Source organism: Astyanax mexicanus, unplaced genomic scaffold (assembly GCF_023375975.1).
Source record: "Astyanax mexicanus isolate ESR-SI-001 unplaced genomic scaffold, AstMex3_surface scaffold_32, whole genome shotgun sequence".
Taxonomy (NCBI): Eukaryota; Metazoa; Chordata; class Actinopteri; order Characiformes; family Acestrorhamphidae; genus Astyanax; species Astyanax mexicanus.
In genome coordinates this window covers 4,639,788-4,660,524 of record NW_026040042.1, presented here as the reverse complement: position 1 = coordinate 4,660,524, position 20,737 = coordinate 4,639,788, and the positions used below count along the sequence as shown (strand labels likewise).

The 20,737-nt window shown below is 37.4% G+C and overlaps 2 protein-coding genes across 3 annotated transcripts; both read right to left on the bottom strand.

Moving 5' to 3' along the window:
- Positions 1–1,180: 1,180 nt before the first annotated feature.
- LOC125789916 (U7 snRNA-associated Sm-like protein LSm10) lies at positions 1,181–3,534 on the bottom strand. Its single transcript, XM_049473015.1, has 2 exons — positions 3,432–3,534; positions 1,181–1,793 (listed from the first exon to the last, which is right to left on the bottom strand). Exon 2 carries the CDS (start codon positions 1,763–1,765, stop codon positions 1,403–1,405), a length of 363 nt encoding a protein of 120 aa, XP_049328972.1. The 5' UTR covers positions 1,766–1,793; positions 3,432–3,534; the 3' UTR covers positions 1,181–1,402.
- Positions 3,535–4,431: 897 nt separating this feature from the next.
- Positions 4,432–19,398, bottom strand: oscp1a (organic solute carrier partner 1a). 2 transcript variants are annotated; one of them, XM_022666483.2, is made up of 11 exons: positions 19,219–19,398; positions 17,714–17,743; positions 16,708–16,862; positions 15,108–15,275; positions 13,880–13,960; positions 13,563–13,666; positions 12,029–12,157; positions 7,744–7,816; positions 6,958–7,103; positions 5,584–5,644; positions 4,432–5,346 (listed from the first exon to the last, which is right to left on the bottom strand). In XM_022666483.2, exons 1-11 carry the CDS (start codon positions 19,328–19,330, stop codon positions 5,227–5,229), a joined length of 1,179 nt encoding a protein of 392 aa, XP_022522204.2. In that variant the 5' UTR covers positions 19,331–19,398; the 3' UTR covers positions 4,432–5,226. The 2 variants fall into 2 exon arrangements, with proteins under 2 accessions (XP_022522204.2, XP_022522205.2); XM_022666484.2 differs by having other exon boundaries at positions 17,606–17,743; positions 19,219–19,320.
- Positions 19,399–20,737: the final 1,339 nt, after the last annotated feature.

Genomic DNA, 20,737 nt, shown 5'->3' with positions numbered 1-20,737 from the left:
ACACAGTTTAATAGGCTTTAAACTGGAGCCCTGTGGGATGCCAGAAAAACTAAATTTAAGGACTTAAGCAGTTCTTTAATAGTAACACAATAGATTATGCATTAGTATACTTAATCAATAATACACACAAGATTTGTGCTATAAGGTGTAATATTGGCACTGCTGTGCTTTGGTCATAGATCATAGGTTATTGATCAGCCCACCAGTGCCAATATTAAAGGTTATAGCACAAACCTTGAGTGTATTATTGTGATTATACCACAGTTTCATTAACGCTGTTTATTAAAAGATTTAAAGTGTTATAGAGGAGGAGAAAATATGATCTGATTGATTGTAAAAACTCCACCAGTTAAAATAGTTCCATTGCTGCTCTGTTTGTAGCTGTGCTGTTTGGTTTGTAAGCGCTGCATTGTTGCTAGGTTACCTGTATGTGGCGGAGTAATACATGGAGAGCTTTGGTTACAGTGCATTACCGGCTGATAACGGTTCCCATAGAACACCTCTCAGCCAATCACACTGCAGGGTCGGAACTAACTGTGGCATAATAGGATTTAAGCAACTAAATCTTATATGGAACCCCTATTTAGGGTTTTCGCTGAAGTACAGAATTGTTATAAAGTGTGAGTTTTCAGTGAAGTTTCTCCTGCACTAAGGCTGGGTGCAGCAGCATTAGCATTAGCTGCTAACCGCAGCGCTAGCTCTTTCCCTCTTTTACCGGTAAGAGGTGAGTATATTGGACTGTAGTTTGCATGTTTACCATGTTAAAACAAGCTACGTGGGACAAACTGCTTGCTGAAAGCACCCTGGCTTACCAGAACACCCAGGATTCCTCAGTGTAGCGCTATCAGGCAGCATTTACTAGCACTAAGCACTGCTAACTGTGCTAAACTATTGTAAATCTAAGCTTACTGTAAATAAACAAAAAGCTTTACTCACCCAAATAAACAGTTTTTCAGGAGAGAAATCTGTACAGATTAACATCCAGCACTCGTTTGACTTGCTGAATTAAAAAGAAAACATGGCGACACCCCTGTTCCTTACTAGTATCACGTAAAATGTGCCTTATGTATGAAAATAGATGTTTATTAATATTGCACCTTATAGTACTCAGCTCTGCTGCTCATCCCACAAATGCATGTAACTTATAAATGTTCTCAATTTAAAATTGAAATCAAGAGGCTTTTCAACTGTAAAAGATTTATTGCCGAAAAGCATTGATACAACAAAGAACTAATAAAAAATCTACCCAAACACAAATTTCCTTAGTGAATCTGAATCAAATTGATTCAAAGAGTTGAGTAGAACGATGAACGAGTCAGTTTGATTCAATGAAAGAAGAGCTCTAAGGTTTAAATCCATTAATAAAGAGTCTCTAAATAAAAGTCCAGCTAATAGATTTTATTCATTTCTTCTTCCTGATGAACTCCTTCCTCCCTCCTTTGTCGGCGAAGGTCCGGACGCGGTGTATTTTGTCCAGCTGGGTCTGGATGGTGTCCCCGATGTCCATGTGATCAGGGATGTGGACGTATCGGACGTTTCTCCCGGTGATGAACAGGTCGGCCATCTCCGAGACCCGCCCCTTCCTGTCCCTGTACAGGACCTTCTCCAGCCGGATGTTCATGAAGGCGTCCACGTTGACGACTCTCCCGCGGGCCGTGCTCTCGTCCCGCAGGTCCACCGTGGTCACCTGGCCGTGGAGACCCTGCAGCAGCACCACCAGGCTGTTCTCAGCGATGGTGCGCTCTCGGAGAGACAGAGACGCCATGCTTTTATCTCTGCTCTCTTCTGTTTACCTGAAATAAAGGAGCAAAGCTTATTTAACATATAGGTGCCTCATCAGGGAACTATACATCATGTGCTCAGTAGAGTGGTTGCTATTCTGTAATTGGACTTTAATTCTAATTCATTTATTTAACTCTTTCTTCACTTAAATATATATATTTTTAATCACGTTTAAATCACATTTTATTCATGCCTTATTCTTATTTTATTTTTATTTTATTTATATGTTTTTTAATTTGACTTCTCTTTGTATTTTCTAATTTGTAAAGCACTTTGCATGCACCTTTTCACGTGTATGGAAGGTGCCATAGAAATAAACTTGGCTTGCCTATGATTACTAGGTACTTATACTGGAGTAGCTACATTGTTGCAATAGTTGTAAGGTGGTTGCTGTTGTGTCCCAGGTGGTTAATATGGGGTTCCCAAGTAGGTTTCCTGCTAAGTGGTTGCTAGTGGGGCTGAGCGATATGAATCAAAAATAAAATCTCAGTATTTTTTAACTAAAAGGTAATATACGATATATATACACACAACTCAATATATATACACACAACATACGTTTTAATCCCATTAGTTAATAACAAAAAACAATTCTGACAAAACTACATGTATAATATTCAGGGTTCATACACATTTTAACCAATACATGTCCATTAATTTTTTCATGACTTTTCCATGCCTTCAAAGCAAATTTTCTTGACCATACAATTTTTAAAACCACAATAAAACCAAAAATCTATAACTAAAAAAAAAAAAAACCCAAAAAACTATAATTAAACAATAAAAAAAATGATATAGCTGATCTAAAATGAATCTGATACACAATATTTAATAATAAAAAGTATGTCAGATGCTGAGAGCTCCATTATGTAGGGCTAAATTGCTGAATTTACTCTGAGCTGATGTATTTGTTAGTATTAGTTGGTATTTTTCTGACTTTTCCAGGTTTTTTGTGACCATACGAACCCTGCATTTTTTAAAACATTCAGCTGTAGCTAAACAGGCTGTTGGAAATGTATTTCCGATACATGAAATCTGATACGAACTTTTTAAAATATATGCAACGTGATATTTCTTATTTTAACTCTTAATAAGAACAAAAGAAGGACAGGAACCGTACAAATATTTTAACAAACAAAATAAAGGCAATACTATTGATAATATTTATCAGGTTCTATTAAAAAAGGTTTATTTCAGTACGAGCTGTTTGTTTCCCCCCGAGCTCGATTATCAACGGACGTGCATGTTGTAGTTTTAAGCGGGTGGCGTTTGAACGCGATCGGCTCTGAACAGAAGGTCAAGAAAACTACAATCCCCATAATGCGAGACAGCCGGAAACAGAATAGATAAGAGTTCGGAGAAAAATATTACTGCTTGAAACAGACTGTTTAAAACTGTTTAAAATAAAGATTAACACAAATTAAAACTACTGGAATTAATCTATTGTCTATAAATAAAATGTTGCGTGTTATCCAGAGTCTGATTATTATTATCAGAACTAAACTCCATATAAAAACAGGCGCGTTAAATTATAAAACTAAACAGATAATTAAATAAAGCTTATATAACCTTTCTAACCACGCCCCCAGACTAAGAATAGATGGTTAATAACGGCAGGTGTTATTAATAAAGGTGTTAAATATGTTTACCTGAGTATTTCGGTGAAATCCTGCACCGCTCTATAAAACCGCCTTACTGCAGCCATACTGCTTCCTCTCTGACGTCATGAACACGTGGTTACAGCGCCCTCTGGTGGCGGAGAGAGAAACTGAAGATCCCAAAGTTTTAGAATATCATTAAAAAGTTACTTTATTTCAGTAATTCAGTTAAAAAATGTGAAATTCATATATTATATAGATGTATTAAACACAGAGTGATCTATTTTAAGCATTTATTTATTTTATTATTGGTGATTATGGCTTACAGCCAATGAAAACCCAAAAATCAGTGTCTCAGAAAATTAGAATATTATATAAGACCAATCGGTACATTTGAAATATTTTTTTTATTGTTTTTAAACAAAAGTATAGAATCTACAATTAGGCATAAAACAAAAAAGGAAATTATTACAACATAAGCAGATACAGATATAAAGAATAAAAAAATCTCAATCACTGTTACACCAAATAAGTAGAAAAAAGTACAAGGTGATTGTCTAACAATAGAATAACAGCCATTGTTTTGAGAATCTTGTTTTGGGATTAAACCAATTAAATATAAGAGTCTTTTTAGCTGCTGTTAAGCCAGCAAAGATTAGTCTCTTTTAAACTAGTGTGAATGTAAAAGAACTATCATCACTTAATAAGCACAGACATGGTTTATTGTCAATATGAATTACAAGCATATTGGAAATTTGGATGGATGGATAATATTGGAATTTTATCGGTATCAGGCAATAAATGTTCTTTTTTTATTTATCTCTAATCTAGATATTTTAGATATTTCAAAGTGATACTGGCCAGTGTGTTTATTATATGCCGGAAAAGGACCAATCGACGCTGGCTGCACTTCTGCAATATTTAACCTTCATTGATTTAAACTAATTTTTATTACGTTTTTATTACGTTACAATAGATCTATTGTTCTTTTTAACCTGTTAAATGAATAAAGAGGGATTAAAGCAGAGAACGAGTCTATGTGAGAACCACAAAAAAACAAAAACCTCTTCATTTTATTGTTTGTATACAGCTGGTTGTTACATTTGTTTCTAAAGTTTTTATTTCATTTTAATGCAAAACAAGAATAAAGAAGAACAGAAGCTGTAAAAATGTGAAACCTGGATCAGAAATGTACTGTAGATATGATGTTAATAAAATCAACTACTTGTGGTGCAAATAAATGACTCTTATAAATGACTGTTTCACACAACCCTTAATTTTAAATTGTATTTTATTTCGATGCAAATACCTGCATGTGCTGAAGCTTTAAAGCAGCCTTTACATAATAGCAGCTAGCATATTAAATATAAACAAACAGAAAAAAACCCTAAATGTGTTCGATTCTGTTAAACTATAACTGTACAAACCTAGAGCATTTAGAGCATTTATTTACAGAAAATTTGCAGAGAAACGGCAGAAATAACAAAAAAGATGTAGAGCTTTCAGACCTCAAATAATGCAAAGAAAACAAGTTTATATTCATAAAGTTTTAAGAGTTAAAAAATCAATATTTGGTGGAATAAACCTGGTTTTTAATCACAGTTTTCATGCATCATTTCAGGCATCATGTTCTCCTCCACCAGTCTTACACACTGCTTTTGGATAACTTTATGCTGCTTTACTCCTGGTGCAGAAATTCAAGCAGTTCAGTTTGGTGGTTTGATGGCTTGTGATCATCCATCTTCCTCTTGATTATATTCCAGAGGTTTTTAATTTGATAAAATCAAAGAAACTCATCATGTTTAAGTGCTCTCTTATTTTTTCCAGAGCTCTATTTGTTTTTTCTTTAGAGTTCGTCCATCATGGCGAGCAGGTCGTCCCCTTTGTTACTTGGTAGTTCAGGCTGATCCTGCTGCACCAACAACTCCTCCGCAATACGAGTTAACTCAGTGTTCACCTGATGATCCTGAAACACACACACACAGTTACTACTCAGACTGGCCACTTTATTGGAAACACCCACCTACTACATCTTGTGCTTCCACTCACTCTCTGTGGCCACTTTATTGGAAACACTCACCTACTACATCTTGTGCTTCCACTCACTCTCTGTGGCCACTTTATTGGAAACACTCACCTACTACATCTTGTGCTTCCACTCACTCTCTGTGGCCACTTTATTAGAAACACATATGAATCTCACCTGTGTTGCCTGAATATTTATGACACCAAATGCTGGCTCATCTCCGCCCGACGAGATCCCCCTGTAGAAACACATCAGTCAACATTTATTACTTCAGGTAGCTGCGCCGTTAAAATAGCAGTCCGCCAAAGTCAGAGCTCACCTGGTTTTTAAAGGGAATGATGAGCAAATGACACGACGATTGGTTTATTTCACGTTACGCCCAAAATTAACAATTAATTAAGATAATTAGTATATGCCTTTTGCACGTTTGAAGTCAGGCAGGCAAGGTTACTTTTTCCGTCGTTACGTAGCAAAGACAAACTGACACACCATAAATCAAGCTGCACAATGCATGATGCATCAATCCCATGATATGCTAGGTGACAGAACTCATAACTATTAAATTATATTACTTAATTAATTTAAAATAAAATATGAAAGTTAAAAAAAGTTGGGACTAAATAAACGTAAATAAAAACAGAATGCAATGATTTATAAATCGCATAGAGTCAAATTTTATTATATAGCACATATCAGATACTGAAAGTGACTTATTTCAAAGTAACAAGGTAAACACGATGCAACAAAAGGTTAGGAAAGTAAATATAGCTAATAAACAGCTGCACATTACTCTCATTACTCACATTACTGGGTATAAAAGAGCATTTAACTGAGAGTAGAGGTGGAGTCTCTCAGAAACAAAGATGAGCAAAACCTGCCAAAACCTGCATCTAAAACTTGGAATGGAACATTATCAGAAAACTTCCTTAGTGTAAAATTTAACATGTAAAGACTTTGTATAAGCAGTGTTGGGCACGTTACTTTGAAAAAGTAATTAGTTATAGTTACTCGTTACTTCTCCAAAAAAGTAACTGAGTTACTAACGGAGTTACTCCACTATAAAAATAACTAGTTACCAGTAAAAGTAACTATTGCGTTACTATTGTGTTACTCGCCCCCATAACCCCCACCAAAGTAAAAAGTAGTTAGGAGTATTCAAATCAATAAAATGATAAGGGTGCCCATACTTTTGCACCGGTCAAATTTTGGTTTAATGCATATTGCACATTTTCTGTTAGTACAATAAACCTCATTTCAATCCTGAAATATTACTGTGTCCATCAGTTATTAGATATATCAAACTGAAATGGCTGTTGCAAACACCCAAATATTTAGAACTAAAAATGATTCAGATTAATAGGGGTGCCCAAACTTTTTCATATGACTGTAATCAAAAGATTTTGTGAATCTGGAGAAATCTCTGTGTATAAGATACTGTAAGGCTGATTGATGTTCAGTGTTCTGATGGATGCTGGTGATCTTCTGGCCCTCAGGTCCTGCAGTTTCTCCATTAATAACAGTCTGTACTGATTCTGTACTGGATTCTCTTACCCGTCGTCCTCCTCCTGCTCTGAGAGGAACAGATTCACTTTCACTCCTCCATCTGCACTCGCCAGATTCCACACCTCCATCCCCCCCATCAGCTTCGCCAGCAGGTTCAGCTCCTCCTTAGCCAGAGGGTTCGGATGCACGCTCGCCTGCCCAACAAACACAGTTATACATTAAGTGTGGTAAAAGTGGCCCAGATCTGATTTTTTTTTGTTTTTTTACCAAATCTGATGTCTATTTAAAACACAACTGATGAGCATGCACAAAACAGCAGCACTTCATACACGTTTTAACCGTTAAATTTCCATGATTTTTTTTCAGGACTTTTTCATGCCTTCAAGGCAAATTTTCATGACCATTCGATTTTTAAAACATCAGTGCAGACAGGGACTAAACCACACTAAAATAAACTAAAACTACAATCAAAATTGGTTATATTATTAGGTCTAAAATGAATCTGATAAAACTAATAACACACAATATTTTAATAATCTTTAATAATAAAATGTGTGTCGGATTCTGAGAGCTCCATTGTGTTCGGCTAAATTACTGAATTAACTCTGAGCTGACATATTTGTTAGCTCAAAATAGATTTTCTCCATTGATAATACTGAAACATAAATATTTATAGAGCAAATTTCCATGACTTTTCCAAAACGTTCTAGGTATTTTTATTTTAATAAAACGTATCCAGGCCTGACTTTTCCAGGTTTTTCATGACCGTAAAACCCTGTTCACATGAAGTTTCAGTTTCAGTATTTAGAGTTTGCTCAGAAGTACCGTATGTACCTGTTGTTTGGTTTTACAGGTGTTCTTGGAGGAGTCTGAGGTGCGAGTGTCTTCAGATGAAGTAGTGCAGTACCTGAATGGAGAACACAGACAGTATTGTGAGATGCTTTAGCAATCAACCCCACTTTCTCCAACAATTACAGTTACACAAAATAGTGTTGCAAGGTATACAGATACTAGAACATTATTGCAATTCTTCTTCATTATATTATATTAACAGTAAAATGATAACTGGGTTCTGGTAAAGCTTCTGATGAAGAGTTTTCTACTCTCATAAAAATAGTCAAAAGTTAAGTCAACTTCAGTTTCCCATTTGTTATCAATTTTCTTGATCAATCTTGTTTCATTGTGATGCAAAACATTTTAGCATGTTAACTAGTTCACCGCTAACTCTACACTAACTTCAGTTCTCTTCCTAGTAATGCACTTAACTGGCCACTAACGTTAGTATGTTAGCTAGCTCACCGCTAATGTTCGCTAGCTCTACGCTAACCTTAGTTCTCTCCCCAGTAACATTAGCTAGCTCTATGCTAACCATAGTTTTCTTCCCAGTAACATTAGCTAGCTCTCTGCTAACCTTAGTTCTCTCCCCAGTAACATTAGCTAGCTCTCTGCTAACCTTAGTTCTCTCCCCAGTAACATTAGCTAGCTCTATGCTAACCTTAGTTCTCTCCCCAGTAACATTAGCTAGCTCTATGCTAACCATAGTTCTCTCCCCAGTAACATTAGCTAGCTCTATGCTAACCTTAGTTCTCTCCCCGGTAACGTTAGCTAGCTCGCCGCTGATGTTAGCTAGCTCTATGCTAACCTTAGTTCTCTTCCCGTAACATTAGCTAGCTCTCTGCTAACCTTAGTTCTCTCCCCAGGAACATTAGCTAGCTCTATGCTAACCATAGTTTTCTTCCCAGTAACATTAGCTAGCTCTCTGCTAACCTTAGTTCTCTCCCCAGTAACATTAGCTAGCTCTATGCTAACCATAGTTCTCTCCCCAGTAACATTAGCTAGCTCTCTGCTAACCTTAGTTCTCTCCCCAGTAACATTAGCTAGCTCTATGCTAACCTTAGTTCTCTCCCCAGTAACATTAGCTAGCTCTATGCTAACCATAGTTCTCTCCCCAGTAACATTAGGTAGCTCTATGCTAACCTTAGTTCTCTCCCCAGTAACATTAGCTAGCTCTATGCTAACCTTAGTTCTCTTCCCAGTAACATTAGCTAGCTCTCTGCTAACCTTAGTTCTCTCCCCAGTAACATTAGCTAGCTCTATGCTAACCTTAGTTCTCTTCCCAGTAACATTAGCTAGCTCTATGCTAACCTTAGTTCTCTTCCCAGTAACATTAGCTAGTTCTATGCTAACCTTAGTTCTCTTCCCAGTAACATTAGCTAGCTCTATGCTAACCTTAGTTCTCTTCAGTAACATTAGCTAGCTCTATGCTAACCTTAGTTCTCTTCCCAGTAACATTAGCTAGCTCTATGCTAACCTTAGTTCTCTCCCCAGTAACATTAGCTTGCTCTATGCTAACCTTAGTTCTCTCCCCGGTAGCGTTAGCTAGCTCGCCGCTGATGTTAGCTAGCTCTATGCTAACCTTAGTTCTCTTCCCGTAACATTAGCTAGCTCTCTGCTAACCTTAGTTCTCTCCACAGGAACATTAGCTAGCTCTATGCTAACCATAGTTTTCTTCCCAGTAACATTAGCTAGCTCTCTGCTAACCTTAGTTCTCTCCACAGGAACATTAGCTAGCTCTATGCTAACCTTAGTTCTCTTCCCAGTAACATTAGCTAGCTCTCTGCTAACCTTAGTTCTCTCCCCAGTAACATTAGCTAGCTCTATGCTAACCTTAGTTCTCTTCAGTAACATTAGCTAGCTCTATGCTAACCTTAGTTCTCTTCCCAGTAACATTAGCTAGCTCTATGCTAACTTTAGTTCTCTTCCCAGTAACATTAGCTAGCTCTACGCTAACCTTAGTTCTCTCCCCAGTAACATTAGCTCGCTCTCTGCTAACCTTAGTTCTCTCCACAGTAACATTAGCTAGTTTTATGCTAACCTTAGTTCTCTTCCCAGTAACATTAGCTAGCTCTATGCTAACCTTAGTTCTCTCCCCAGTAACATTGGCTAGTTTTATTCTAACCTTAGTTCTCTCCCCAGTAACATTGGCTAGTTCTATGCTAACCTTAGTTCTCTCCCCAGTAACATTAGCTAGCTCTATGCTAACCTTAGTTCTCTCCCCAGTAACATTAGCTAGCTCTATGCTAACCTTAGTTCTCTCCCCAGTAACATTAGCTAGCTCTATGCTAACCTTAGTTCTCTCCCCAGTAACATTAGCTAGCTCTATGCTAACCTTAGTTCTCTTCAGTAACATTAGCTAGCTCTATGCTAACCTTAGTTCTCTTCCCAGTAACATTAGCTAGCTCTATGCTAACCTTAGTTCTCTTCCCAGTAACATTAGCTAGCTCTACGCTAACCTTAGTTCTCTCCCCAGTAACATTAGCTCGCTCTCTGCTAACCTTAGTTCTCTCCACAGTAACATTAGCTAGTTTTATGCTAACCTTAGTTCTCTTCCCAGTAACATTAGCTAGCTCTATGTTAACCTTAGTTCTCTCCCCAGTAACATTGGCTAGTTTTATTCTAACCTTAGTTCTCTCCCCAGTAACATTGGCTAGTTTTATGCTAACCTTAGTTCTCTCCCCAGTAACATTAGCTAGTTCTATGCTAACCTTAGTTCTCTCCCAAGTAACATTAGCTAGCTCTATGCTAACTTAGTTCTCTCCCCAGTAACATTGGCTAGCTCTATGCTAAGCTTAGTTCTCTCCCCAGTAACATTGGCTAGCTCTATGCTAACCTTAGTTCTCTCCCCAGTAACATTAGCTAGCTCTATGCTAACCTTAGTTCTCTTCCCAGTAACATTGGCTAGTTTTATGCTAACCTTAGTTCTCTACCCAGCAACATTGGCTAGTTTTATGCTAACCTTAGTTCTCTCCACAGTAACATTAGCTAGCTCTATGCTAACCTTAGTTCTCTCCCCAGTAACATTGGCTAGTTTTATGCTAACCTTAGTTCTCTCCCCAGTAACATTAGCTAGTTCTATGCTAACCTTAGTTCTCTCCCAAGTAACATTATCTAGCTCTATGCTAACCTTAGTTCTCTTCCCAGTAATGTTAGCTACCTCTACGCTAACCTTAGTTCTCTTCCCAGTAATGATAGCTAGCTCTATTCTAACCTTAGTTCTCTCCCCAGTAACTCGCCGCTAATGTTAGAATGTCTTTTCTGACTGGCATTAAACACACCATCTGAAAATGTAATACCTACAGCAAATTTATAGTAAATTTAAGACAATTTAGTTCTTTCCCCGTTAACATTAGCTAGCTCTCTGCTAATGTTAGCTAGCTCTATGCTAACCTTAGTTCTCTCCACAGTAACATTAGCTAGCTCTATGCTAACCTTAGTTCTCTCCCCAGTAACATTAGCTAGCTCTATGCTAACCTTAGTTCTCTCCCCAGTAACATTAGCTAGCTCTATGCTAACCTTAGTTCTCTCCCCAGTAACGTTAGCTAGCTCTATGCTAACCTTAGTTCTCTCCCCAGTAACGTTAGCTAGCTCTATGCTAACCTTAGTTCTCTCCACAGTAACATTAGCTAGCTCTATGCTAACCTTAGTTCTCTCCCCAGTAACATTAGCTAGCTCTATGCTAACCTTAGTTCTCTCCCCAGTAACATTAGCTAGCTCTACGCTAACCTTAGTTCTCTCCCCAGTAACGTTAGCTAGCTCTATGCTAACCTTAGTTCTCTCCCCAGTAACTCGCCGCTAAAGTAAGCATGTCTTTTCTGACTGGCATTAAACGCACCATCTAAAAATTAAATACCTACAGCAAATTTACAGTAATTTAAATTTAAGACAATTTAAGACCATAATTATCAGGATTTTAATTTACGACATTTTAAGACTTTTTAAGGACCCGTGGGAACCCTGTTAATAAAATAAAATATACACACTCTCTGTCCCTTAGACTTATAGGGATTTCTTTTATATCTCTCTCTATATAACAGAGTTAGACACTCTTGTTTTAGCCCGTAAATCAAAACCCCGCCGGAGAGACGAGTCTCGACAGGTCGTGTTTCCAGAGAACTGTGAAAAGGTTCATCGTGATCATTATTACTGCCTCCAGCATGGCCTGATCACTTCAGACTCTCCTGGTGATTGAGTGCACGTTCACAATGTTCCTAATTACAGCGAGCAGCTCTATAAAACCAGTCTGAGTGAAAATGATGAGCTCATTTATAAATGCCTTTACATGTTTGTGCCAAGACGCGTCACTCTGTCTCCAGCTACATCAAACGAGCCCTCCCTCAACGAGCTGCAGTAACATCCTCCACTCGGGAACTCTCGCCTCCTCACCTCCCTGCCCCTGCTGTTAAACCACCTGAGAGAGAGAGAGAGAGAGAGAGAGAGAGAGAGAGAAAGAGAGAGAAAGAGAAATATAAAAAAGGTTTGGGCACCCCTGATAATTTTCCTGGTTTTCCTTCAGATCAGCAATATCAGTTAAATATATCATATAACAGATAAACACAGTGATATTTAAGAAGTAAAATGAAGTTTATAGGATTGACAGAAAGTGTGCAATAATTCTCTAAACTAATTTAGGCAGGTGCATACATTTATAAATTTGGGCCCAACAAAAAAAATGACATCGATATTTAGTAGATCCTCTTTTTGCTGAAAAAATAACAGCCTCTAAACTCTTTCTATAGCTACCAGAGTCTGGTTGAAGTTTCTGGTTGAAGGTATTTTGGATCATTCTTCTTTACTAAACATTCAAATAATCTCCAGTTCAGTCAGGTTTGATGGTTTCTGATCACGAACAGCCTGCTTTAAAGCCCAACTAGGTAGGATTTTCTTGATTTTTGATTTTGTTAAGGAAGTGAAATTACAGCTTGAAACTCACTGCAGCGCTGCATTGAGGTGTAATACGAGGAATAGCGGTGCTCTCGTGTCTGTGCCGGAGCTCCTCTAAGTTTTCAGAGGCGGCCGCGACCAACGCTCGCCAGAACTGCGACCTGCTTTCCCACCTTTAGTTCTAATGAAACATTTATTACACTCTGCAGCTGTAGGGGGAGCCCACGAGCCTAGTGGGGCTTTAAATCACACCACAGATTTGCAATAATATTCAGGTCTGAGGACTGAGATGATCTGAGATGATCATTCCAGAACATTGTTCCTCTGCATGAATGCTTTAGTGCTTTAGTAGATTGAGAGCAGTGTTTAGTGTTTAGGGTCGTTGTCTTGTTGAAGTATCCAGCCCCGGCACTTTAACTTCAACTTTCTCACTGATTCTTCAACATTGTTCTCAAGAATCTGCTGATATTGACTGAAATCCATGAGACCCTCAACTTCAACACGATTCCCAGTACCTGCACTGATCACACAGCCTCAGAGCATGATGAACCACCACCACATTTTACTGTGGGGAGCAGTAAAGTGTTTATGTTGAAATGCTGTGATCTTTTTCCTCCATGCATAAATAACCGCCCTCCAAATAACTCTAATAATTTTAACTTCATCAGTCCACAGAACCTTATTCCAAAATGAATCTGCTACTTAAAATGTGCTTTAGCTTTAGCATACCTGAATTGACTCTGTTTGTGGCTTCTTCTGCATTACTCTCCCATACAAAGTGCGCTGAATAGTATATAGTGATTGATCTGAACAACTAATGATTTATAAGTTTGGGCACCACTGATAGATTTCTTGATGATACAATTATTAATAATAAGTGTTTAGAAACCCCTACTTCATTAACATCTTGTTACAGCCCCCCTAAAGTGTACCTGATTAATCCGGGGACGTCTGAGCCGTGAGGAACAGGACCTGAGGTCGGTAAAACAAAACGGCCGTCTGGGTTCTGAATCTTCTCTTTCAGGAAGATTGACACCTACAGGAACGAACAACACAAGAACATCCTCCTCAAAATGGCACAATTTACTTAAACAGAAAGACCTGTGTTACCAGTTCTAAAACAGCATTAAGAACAGGTATAGAAATCACAGGTACAGTAACTGTAAATGGTTCAACTCAAGAACTGCCAGAGGGAAACAATAAATAACCAGATATTCTAATACTTTTACACAATCAGTTAAAGCCTCACCCTGACGTGAACGTCCTGAAACAGAGAGAGGAGGGTCTGCCTTATGAACTGCAGCTCACCGTCTGATAAAGGAGTATACATCTAAGATAAAACAGAGATTAACAGAAAAGGAATCATTAAAAGGATTCTACACAAATTCACTAGTAAAAAAACCTTTGTAACTAAAGAAGTATTAAAGAAGACATCGTTTTGCAAATGTGTAACTAAATAAAATCGTGAAAAATAAAAAAAAAAAATATATATATATATATATACATTTCTGGAAAAAAATAAGAGACCACTAAAAAATGATGAGTTTCTTTGACTTTACCTAATTGAAAGATGGAGAATCACAAGCCATCAAACCAAACTGAACTGCTTGAATTTTTGCACCAGGAGTAAAGCAGCATAAAGTTATCCAAAAGCAGTGTGTAAGACTGGTGGAGGAGAACATGATGCCAAGATGCATAAAAACTGTGATTAAAAAGTTATTCCACCAAATATTGATTTTTGAACTCTATGAATTAAACTTTATGAATTTGAACTTGTTTTTTGCATTATTTAAGGTCTGAATTTGTATTTGAAACCATTTTCAATTTAACTTGGTGAAGAAGAAATTGATTTTCATCTGTTTTTCCAATCCTTAGTTTTTCGTTGCTGACTTTTGCTAACACAATTGAAAAATCAAAAAAAAAAAACTGAGAGAACTGAGTTTTTTTATTTATTTTACCAGACATTCTAATTGTGAATAAATCAATAGTCATTTCTTCTATACAACACAAAATGGTAAAGTTAAATAATAATAGAGTTTTTTACCCTCAATTTTTACTTTTTGAATTTAGCTTTAAAGTGTCAGACAATTGATAAATGTTACACTGACCTTACTTGATATAATCTTTGTAACAAAAGTAGGTTGGAACATACCATTATTATTTTTACCAAATGCAAAAATAGGAAAATCAAGGAGGGATACATTTTTTTTAATTTTGAAATAAATTTTTCCTGAAATTCAGAATGTGGGGAACAGAAATGAAAAAACTTTAAAAATGCAAATAGATTAAAAGAAAATAAAAATAGTACGGTTTTACACCCAATTTTTTTTTTTTTTTCCTAAACAAAGCGTGTGCATGGATCTGACCAGTTCCACCAGCAGGTTACAGGACTAAACACTATGAAGAGCTGGTTTATTAAAGCAGGTGTTGATCTAAGGAGAGGAAGATCTGGTTCTGGGTGGTTTGTGGGCGGGTACCTCCAGGATCTGTCTCTGTGCATCATTGATCTGGTTGATGAGGCAGGGACTGTCCTTCACCATGTCCCTCACCGCGTCCACGTGGTTACAGGTGATGAGCAGCAGGTCTCGGGGTCGAGGACAGAGCAGGAGCTGATACTTAAACGCCATCATCATCAGATCATACAGCTGCAGACGGACAATACAGATATATAAACAAGCACAAAACAACACAAATACAAATTAATACATAATAAATCATAAAGCTGCAGACAGACATCGCAGATATACTGTATAAACAAGCACAAAACAACACAAATATTCAAAATTACAGTATAATCATACCACACTGTTTAAAAACACTTAAAATACATAATTTATACATTACTGAATAAGACATTTTAAAATATGTGTAAACCCAGTGAATGTGCACAATGTCAACCGGGAACAATCATTGGGCTTCTATAGGCCTTCCTCACTGTCCAATGAAAAACAAGTATCTCCAAAACAGGAGAGAGAAAAAAAAACTGATCTTTCAATGTAAGTCAATGTAAAAAGAGTTTTTTTCTTTTGATGCCTTCATCAATAAATTTAGACACAGTATGGGACAGCAATTTGTTCTACTTATACTTTTAACAATAAAAGGAGTGGGAGGCCCCGATGCACAACTGTGCTAGAAGATGGCTTATTGCTTTTATATATATTTAAATTAAATTAAGATTAATACCATTACTAATTATTTAAATTAATTAAAAACAATGTGTGTGTTTGGAGCATGTTTATATTTATGCTGGTTAATTACAGATGATTTGAATACATTTATCTTTAGATACCCTTCAGTCTACTGTTGTGTTAAGAAAGGAAGAAACTGAAGATATCTAACCATGCTGTTAACTGAAAGCACAAAGTGGCTCTAACAAGGACAGATAAAGCAGTGGAAGTCCCCGATGCACAACTGTGCAAGACGATGGCTTAATGCTTTTAATTACATTCAAATTCAAATAAGATAATTTAACAAATGTAATTCAACTTAATGTTCCTAATAGGAGATTTTATTACATTTATCTACAGATCCGTAAACTGACATTTGATCACAGGTACACAAACCTTTGCCAAACCTGTATCTTTAAATTTCAGTTAATTTTATAGACTGGGTATAAATTTATAGACATTTAAATAAATATAAAAGTTACTATTTTGTGACAATTATCTTCATAAACAAACATTTGCTAGGTAATATTATTTGGATTTTAAAGGCTGGGGGCATTTGAAAAATTCAGTTTCTGCCTTAATCATTGGAAGGATAAGAAGTAGTATCATGTCCCATGACTTTTGGCACATCCCACTGAAGCTAAGGAACTCTGCGCTAACCTATGGAATATGTGTGTTTGGGGTCTCCTGTAGTGAGTGTGGATGTAATTTCTGCTTGTCTTGTCACTGTCCTGTTCACATGGACAATTTTAGCCAGAAGCCACCGGTCACCATTATTACCACCCACTGCACTGCTCTGTTCACTGTGAGTGGTAATATAAGTATTTTTTGGGGGAGTATTTCCGGTACACATGAGAAACTGCTACTATTAACACTACTACTAATAATATTACTGATGCAGGTTCCTCACTCTGTCCATGCTGGCAGGGTTGAGTCTCATGATGGAGGTGTGAGCTAGCCGTGTTAGCACACAGCGCAGAGCTCGCTGAGAGTACAGACCCTGCGGCTTCATCAGCTCCTCCATAAACGCCTTACTGAACATGGAGCGCACTATATCATTCAGCACTGCGGACAGATCGACAGATACACACCAACAAACACTGAGAAATCACCGGGATTACTTTAAATATAATGCAATATGCAGTACTCTTATTTATAGCCGCTGCTATTATGAGGAATGAATCATGAAACTGGCAATTAGCACTAAGACAACCTGTGCACAGTTCGAAATGGAATTTACCCCCCATTTTCTTACATTTTATCTGGCCAATTGTCCCCCCCATTCAGCTGCTATTTATCTGTATACCCCCTATTACTAGTGATGCTCCAACACACCAGGAGGGTGAAGACAAGCACATGCCTCCTCCGATACATGTGAAGTCAGACTCCGGCTCTTTTCAAACTGCTGCTGATGCAGCATTATCGAGTAGCATCACAGCGCAGCGGCTCGCTTCTGATACATCAGCTCACAGATGCAGCCTTGTGCTGATCAACATTACCCTAGGAATGATGAGGGGAAAGAAAGAGCGCCATCCACTGTCCCCACCCAGAGAGAGCAAGACCAGCTCTCTCAGGGCTCTGGCAGCCGATGGCAAGCTGCATGATCGGAATTCGAAATGGCGATCTCCTGTTTGCAAGTTTGCGAGTTGAATGAGAATGGAATGTGGGCTAATTGTAAGCTGGGTAGCTAGGTAGTTAAGCTGGCTGAGATTTGGTTACAAATACAAAACAAAACAATCATATGTCTGAAACCCTAGAATACTGTGTTTGGAAAGAAGAAATAATGTAATAATAATTATGATCATTACCGTTTCACCACCGTGGTGTTCTCTGGAGGACGGAGGAGTCTAAAGGGGACTAAACTATAGTCACTAAGCAGGGATGGTGGGATAGGGAGGAGGGGTGGAGCCGTGTACCTCTTTTTCTGTCATCTTCTGACCAACCTCCTAAAAAACAAAGCAAAAAGATTAAATATTAGACTATTCCTGACATAATTCCTGAAACAACCCATAATTACTATAAAAAGTAAAAACACTGATCTAATAATATCAGTACATACAATTCTGATTAGTGCTAGAGAATTCTGAGCCCTGATACACATTTATTAGGATGCTACTATATGTAAACTGATCATGCATCAAGTATTTGTCTATCTCAGAAGACAGCTTTGGAACAACCCCACCTGTAAATGTTGTGAGGTGTTATCTAGTGAGTGAGACAGAACTCTGGTCAGTGTGTAATAGCGGACACATGTAAATAAAATGTAACATTTACACAGGGGTTGGACAATGAAACTGAAACACCTGGTATTTGTATTTTCCTGTAAATTTCATGCATTGTATAATAATAATAATAATAATAATAATAATAATAATAATAATAATAAATTGTCTTTAGGCAGTTCTCATGAGGTTAGTGCCAACAGTGGGAACAACCCTGAAACAACCAATGGGTGGATAGATGCAAGGAGAGAGAGGGCATTCCTGCCTAAAAACACCATACTATGATGATACATACTCCTACATACTATGTGCATACTGTATGTATAATATCATGCACACTCTGACTGCAGAAAACACCACTGGTCACAACAAAATAACATTAAAATAAAAATACAAATTATATATTATATATTAATTAATTACTACATACTATATCACGATACTACATGATGCTGAACCTCGGTTGGACTTGTGGGATGGCTGGAGGCCGGCGGTGGAAAATTTCCCTTATTTTTAAATCCAAAACTTATGGTTTTATAATTACAATGTTTGTGATGGTCTTTACAGTTATTCCACTTGAGGATACTTTTAGAGTTCCTGAAATTCACTGAAAGTCTATTTTTTTTCTTTACTGTTTTTTTTTATTCTCTTATCTGGATTCGAACATTACTCAAATATTCACTATTCACTGTACACCTGTAACTCTACCTCTTCACTACTTTACTTTAACTGATGCTCTCAAACACATTAAGAGACACATTAATCCAATAAAAGAAGAAGCTGTGGTGCAGAAAAGCAGCTACATCTCAATTAATTACCAAATACAATGTATGTTTGTAGCCTATTGGTTCAGGGTGCAATATATTACATTTTACTAGTTTTAAATTTCAATTTATACGGGTTTTAGAGTGAATTATAAACATATAAGAGCTAATAAATGCATAGAAAATGTGAGTATACTGTTCTAAACTAATACTTTTCTACCTACTAAGTGTAATTATCCGTTCCACCTTAAACAATACAGCCGTTGCATTGATTCCTATGCTGGCCGCAGTAAGCTCTCTAGGCTGCCACTGCTGAGGATTTAAGGTGGACCGGAGAGTTAGGATCAGACTCGTTCTAAAGCAGGGGATTAGGATTGTAGGATATACTACAGACACTAGGGGTTACTGGGGGTGGAATAACCCCAGCCCTGTTACCTCTCTGGGTTTTATCGTCTGTTTCGTGCTGGGCTCGGAGCCGCTGGTCCAGAATATACAGCATTTCTCCGCCCATGTTCAGAACCAGCAGCGGGAGTGTTCTCAGAGACATGGCGGAGCAGGAGCGCTGCAGAGCGGCGGAACGGCCAGCAGGGGGCGCCGCTCTCAGACTCACCTGGATTACTGTTCACCTGCATTATGTTCCAGTGATGATAAAATATGCAGATAAAAAAAAAACAAGAGAGCACTTAAAATGGTGAGTTTCTTTGATTTTACCTAATTAAAAACCTTTGAAATATAATCAAGAGGAAGATGGATGATCACAAGCCATCAAACCAAACTAAAACCAAACTGCTTGAATTTTTGCACCAGAAGTAAAGGCATAAAGTTATCCAAAAGCAGTGTGTAAGACTGGTGGAGGAGAACGTGCCAAAATGCATGAAAACTGTGATTAAAACCAAATATTGATTTCTGAACTCTTAAAACTTTATGAATATGAACTTGTTTTCTTTGAATTATTTGAGGTCTGAAAGCTCTGCATCTTTTTTGTTATTTCAGACATTTCTCATTTTCTGCAAATAAATGCTCTAAATGACAATGTTTTTATTTGGAATTTGGGAGAAATGTTGTCTGTAGTTTACAGAATAAAGCAACAATGTTCATTTTACTTAAACATATACCTATAAATAGCAAAATCAGAGATTCAGATTAATTTGATAAATAAAAAATATGTATTATTTGTTTTTTTCTATGCTCATTGCAGTAAAATTATTTGTTATTTGTTATTCTGATGTCACAATAAGGAAACCTGCATAGAACCACCCTGGCACCCCACCCACTAGATCAGTTGAAGAAACAACATTTCGGTCTGACGGTTAAGAACCAGCAGACTTCTTCTGAGGGAGGAATCTATACCTACTGTCCATGAATTTTGCACTCAGTTAAGCATGAACTAGCTTGTTTGTGTTTTGTCATTTAGCACGAGCAAACACTAATGTAAGGTAAAGGCTCAGGCGTGTTATTAACAGATTATAAGTGGCAGAGCTCTTAAATGGCTCATTCTGAAAGGAACTGAAACGGGTAAGAATAGAGCTGGTGAGATCTTTATCTTTATGTGAGAGTGATTTTGTGTAAAGAACTTTATGTAGATGTTTTGTATAGACCATAGATCTATTCTAAGGTTTGTAAAAAAAAAATACATATAATGACTCTCTTAATTGAAGGTTCTTGGTGTATCTTGGTGTTTCTTATACAGCTCTTACTGTATTTCCATGTGTCAACATGAAGGTGCTCTTACATTTTCATAAACCGCTGAGTGAATCTCCTGATATACAGACTCCCACACACACCTGGCAGTTCCCTGGCATCACCTGGCAGCCGCTGGTACTTTGAGAAAAGGAGGAACGTACTTCTTGATGTGGGAGAGAAGGTAAAGAAGGAATAGCCGTCAATTACATTTACATGAAAACACCATATAATTACATAAGTAGGGATTAGGCTACTGACCTAATGGAAGATC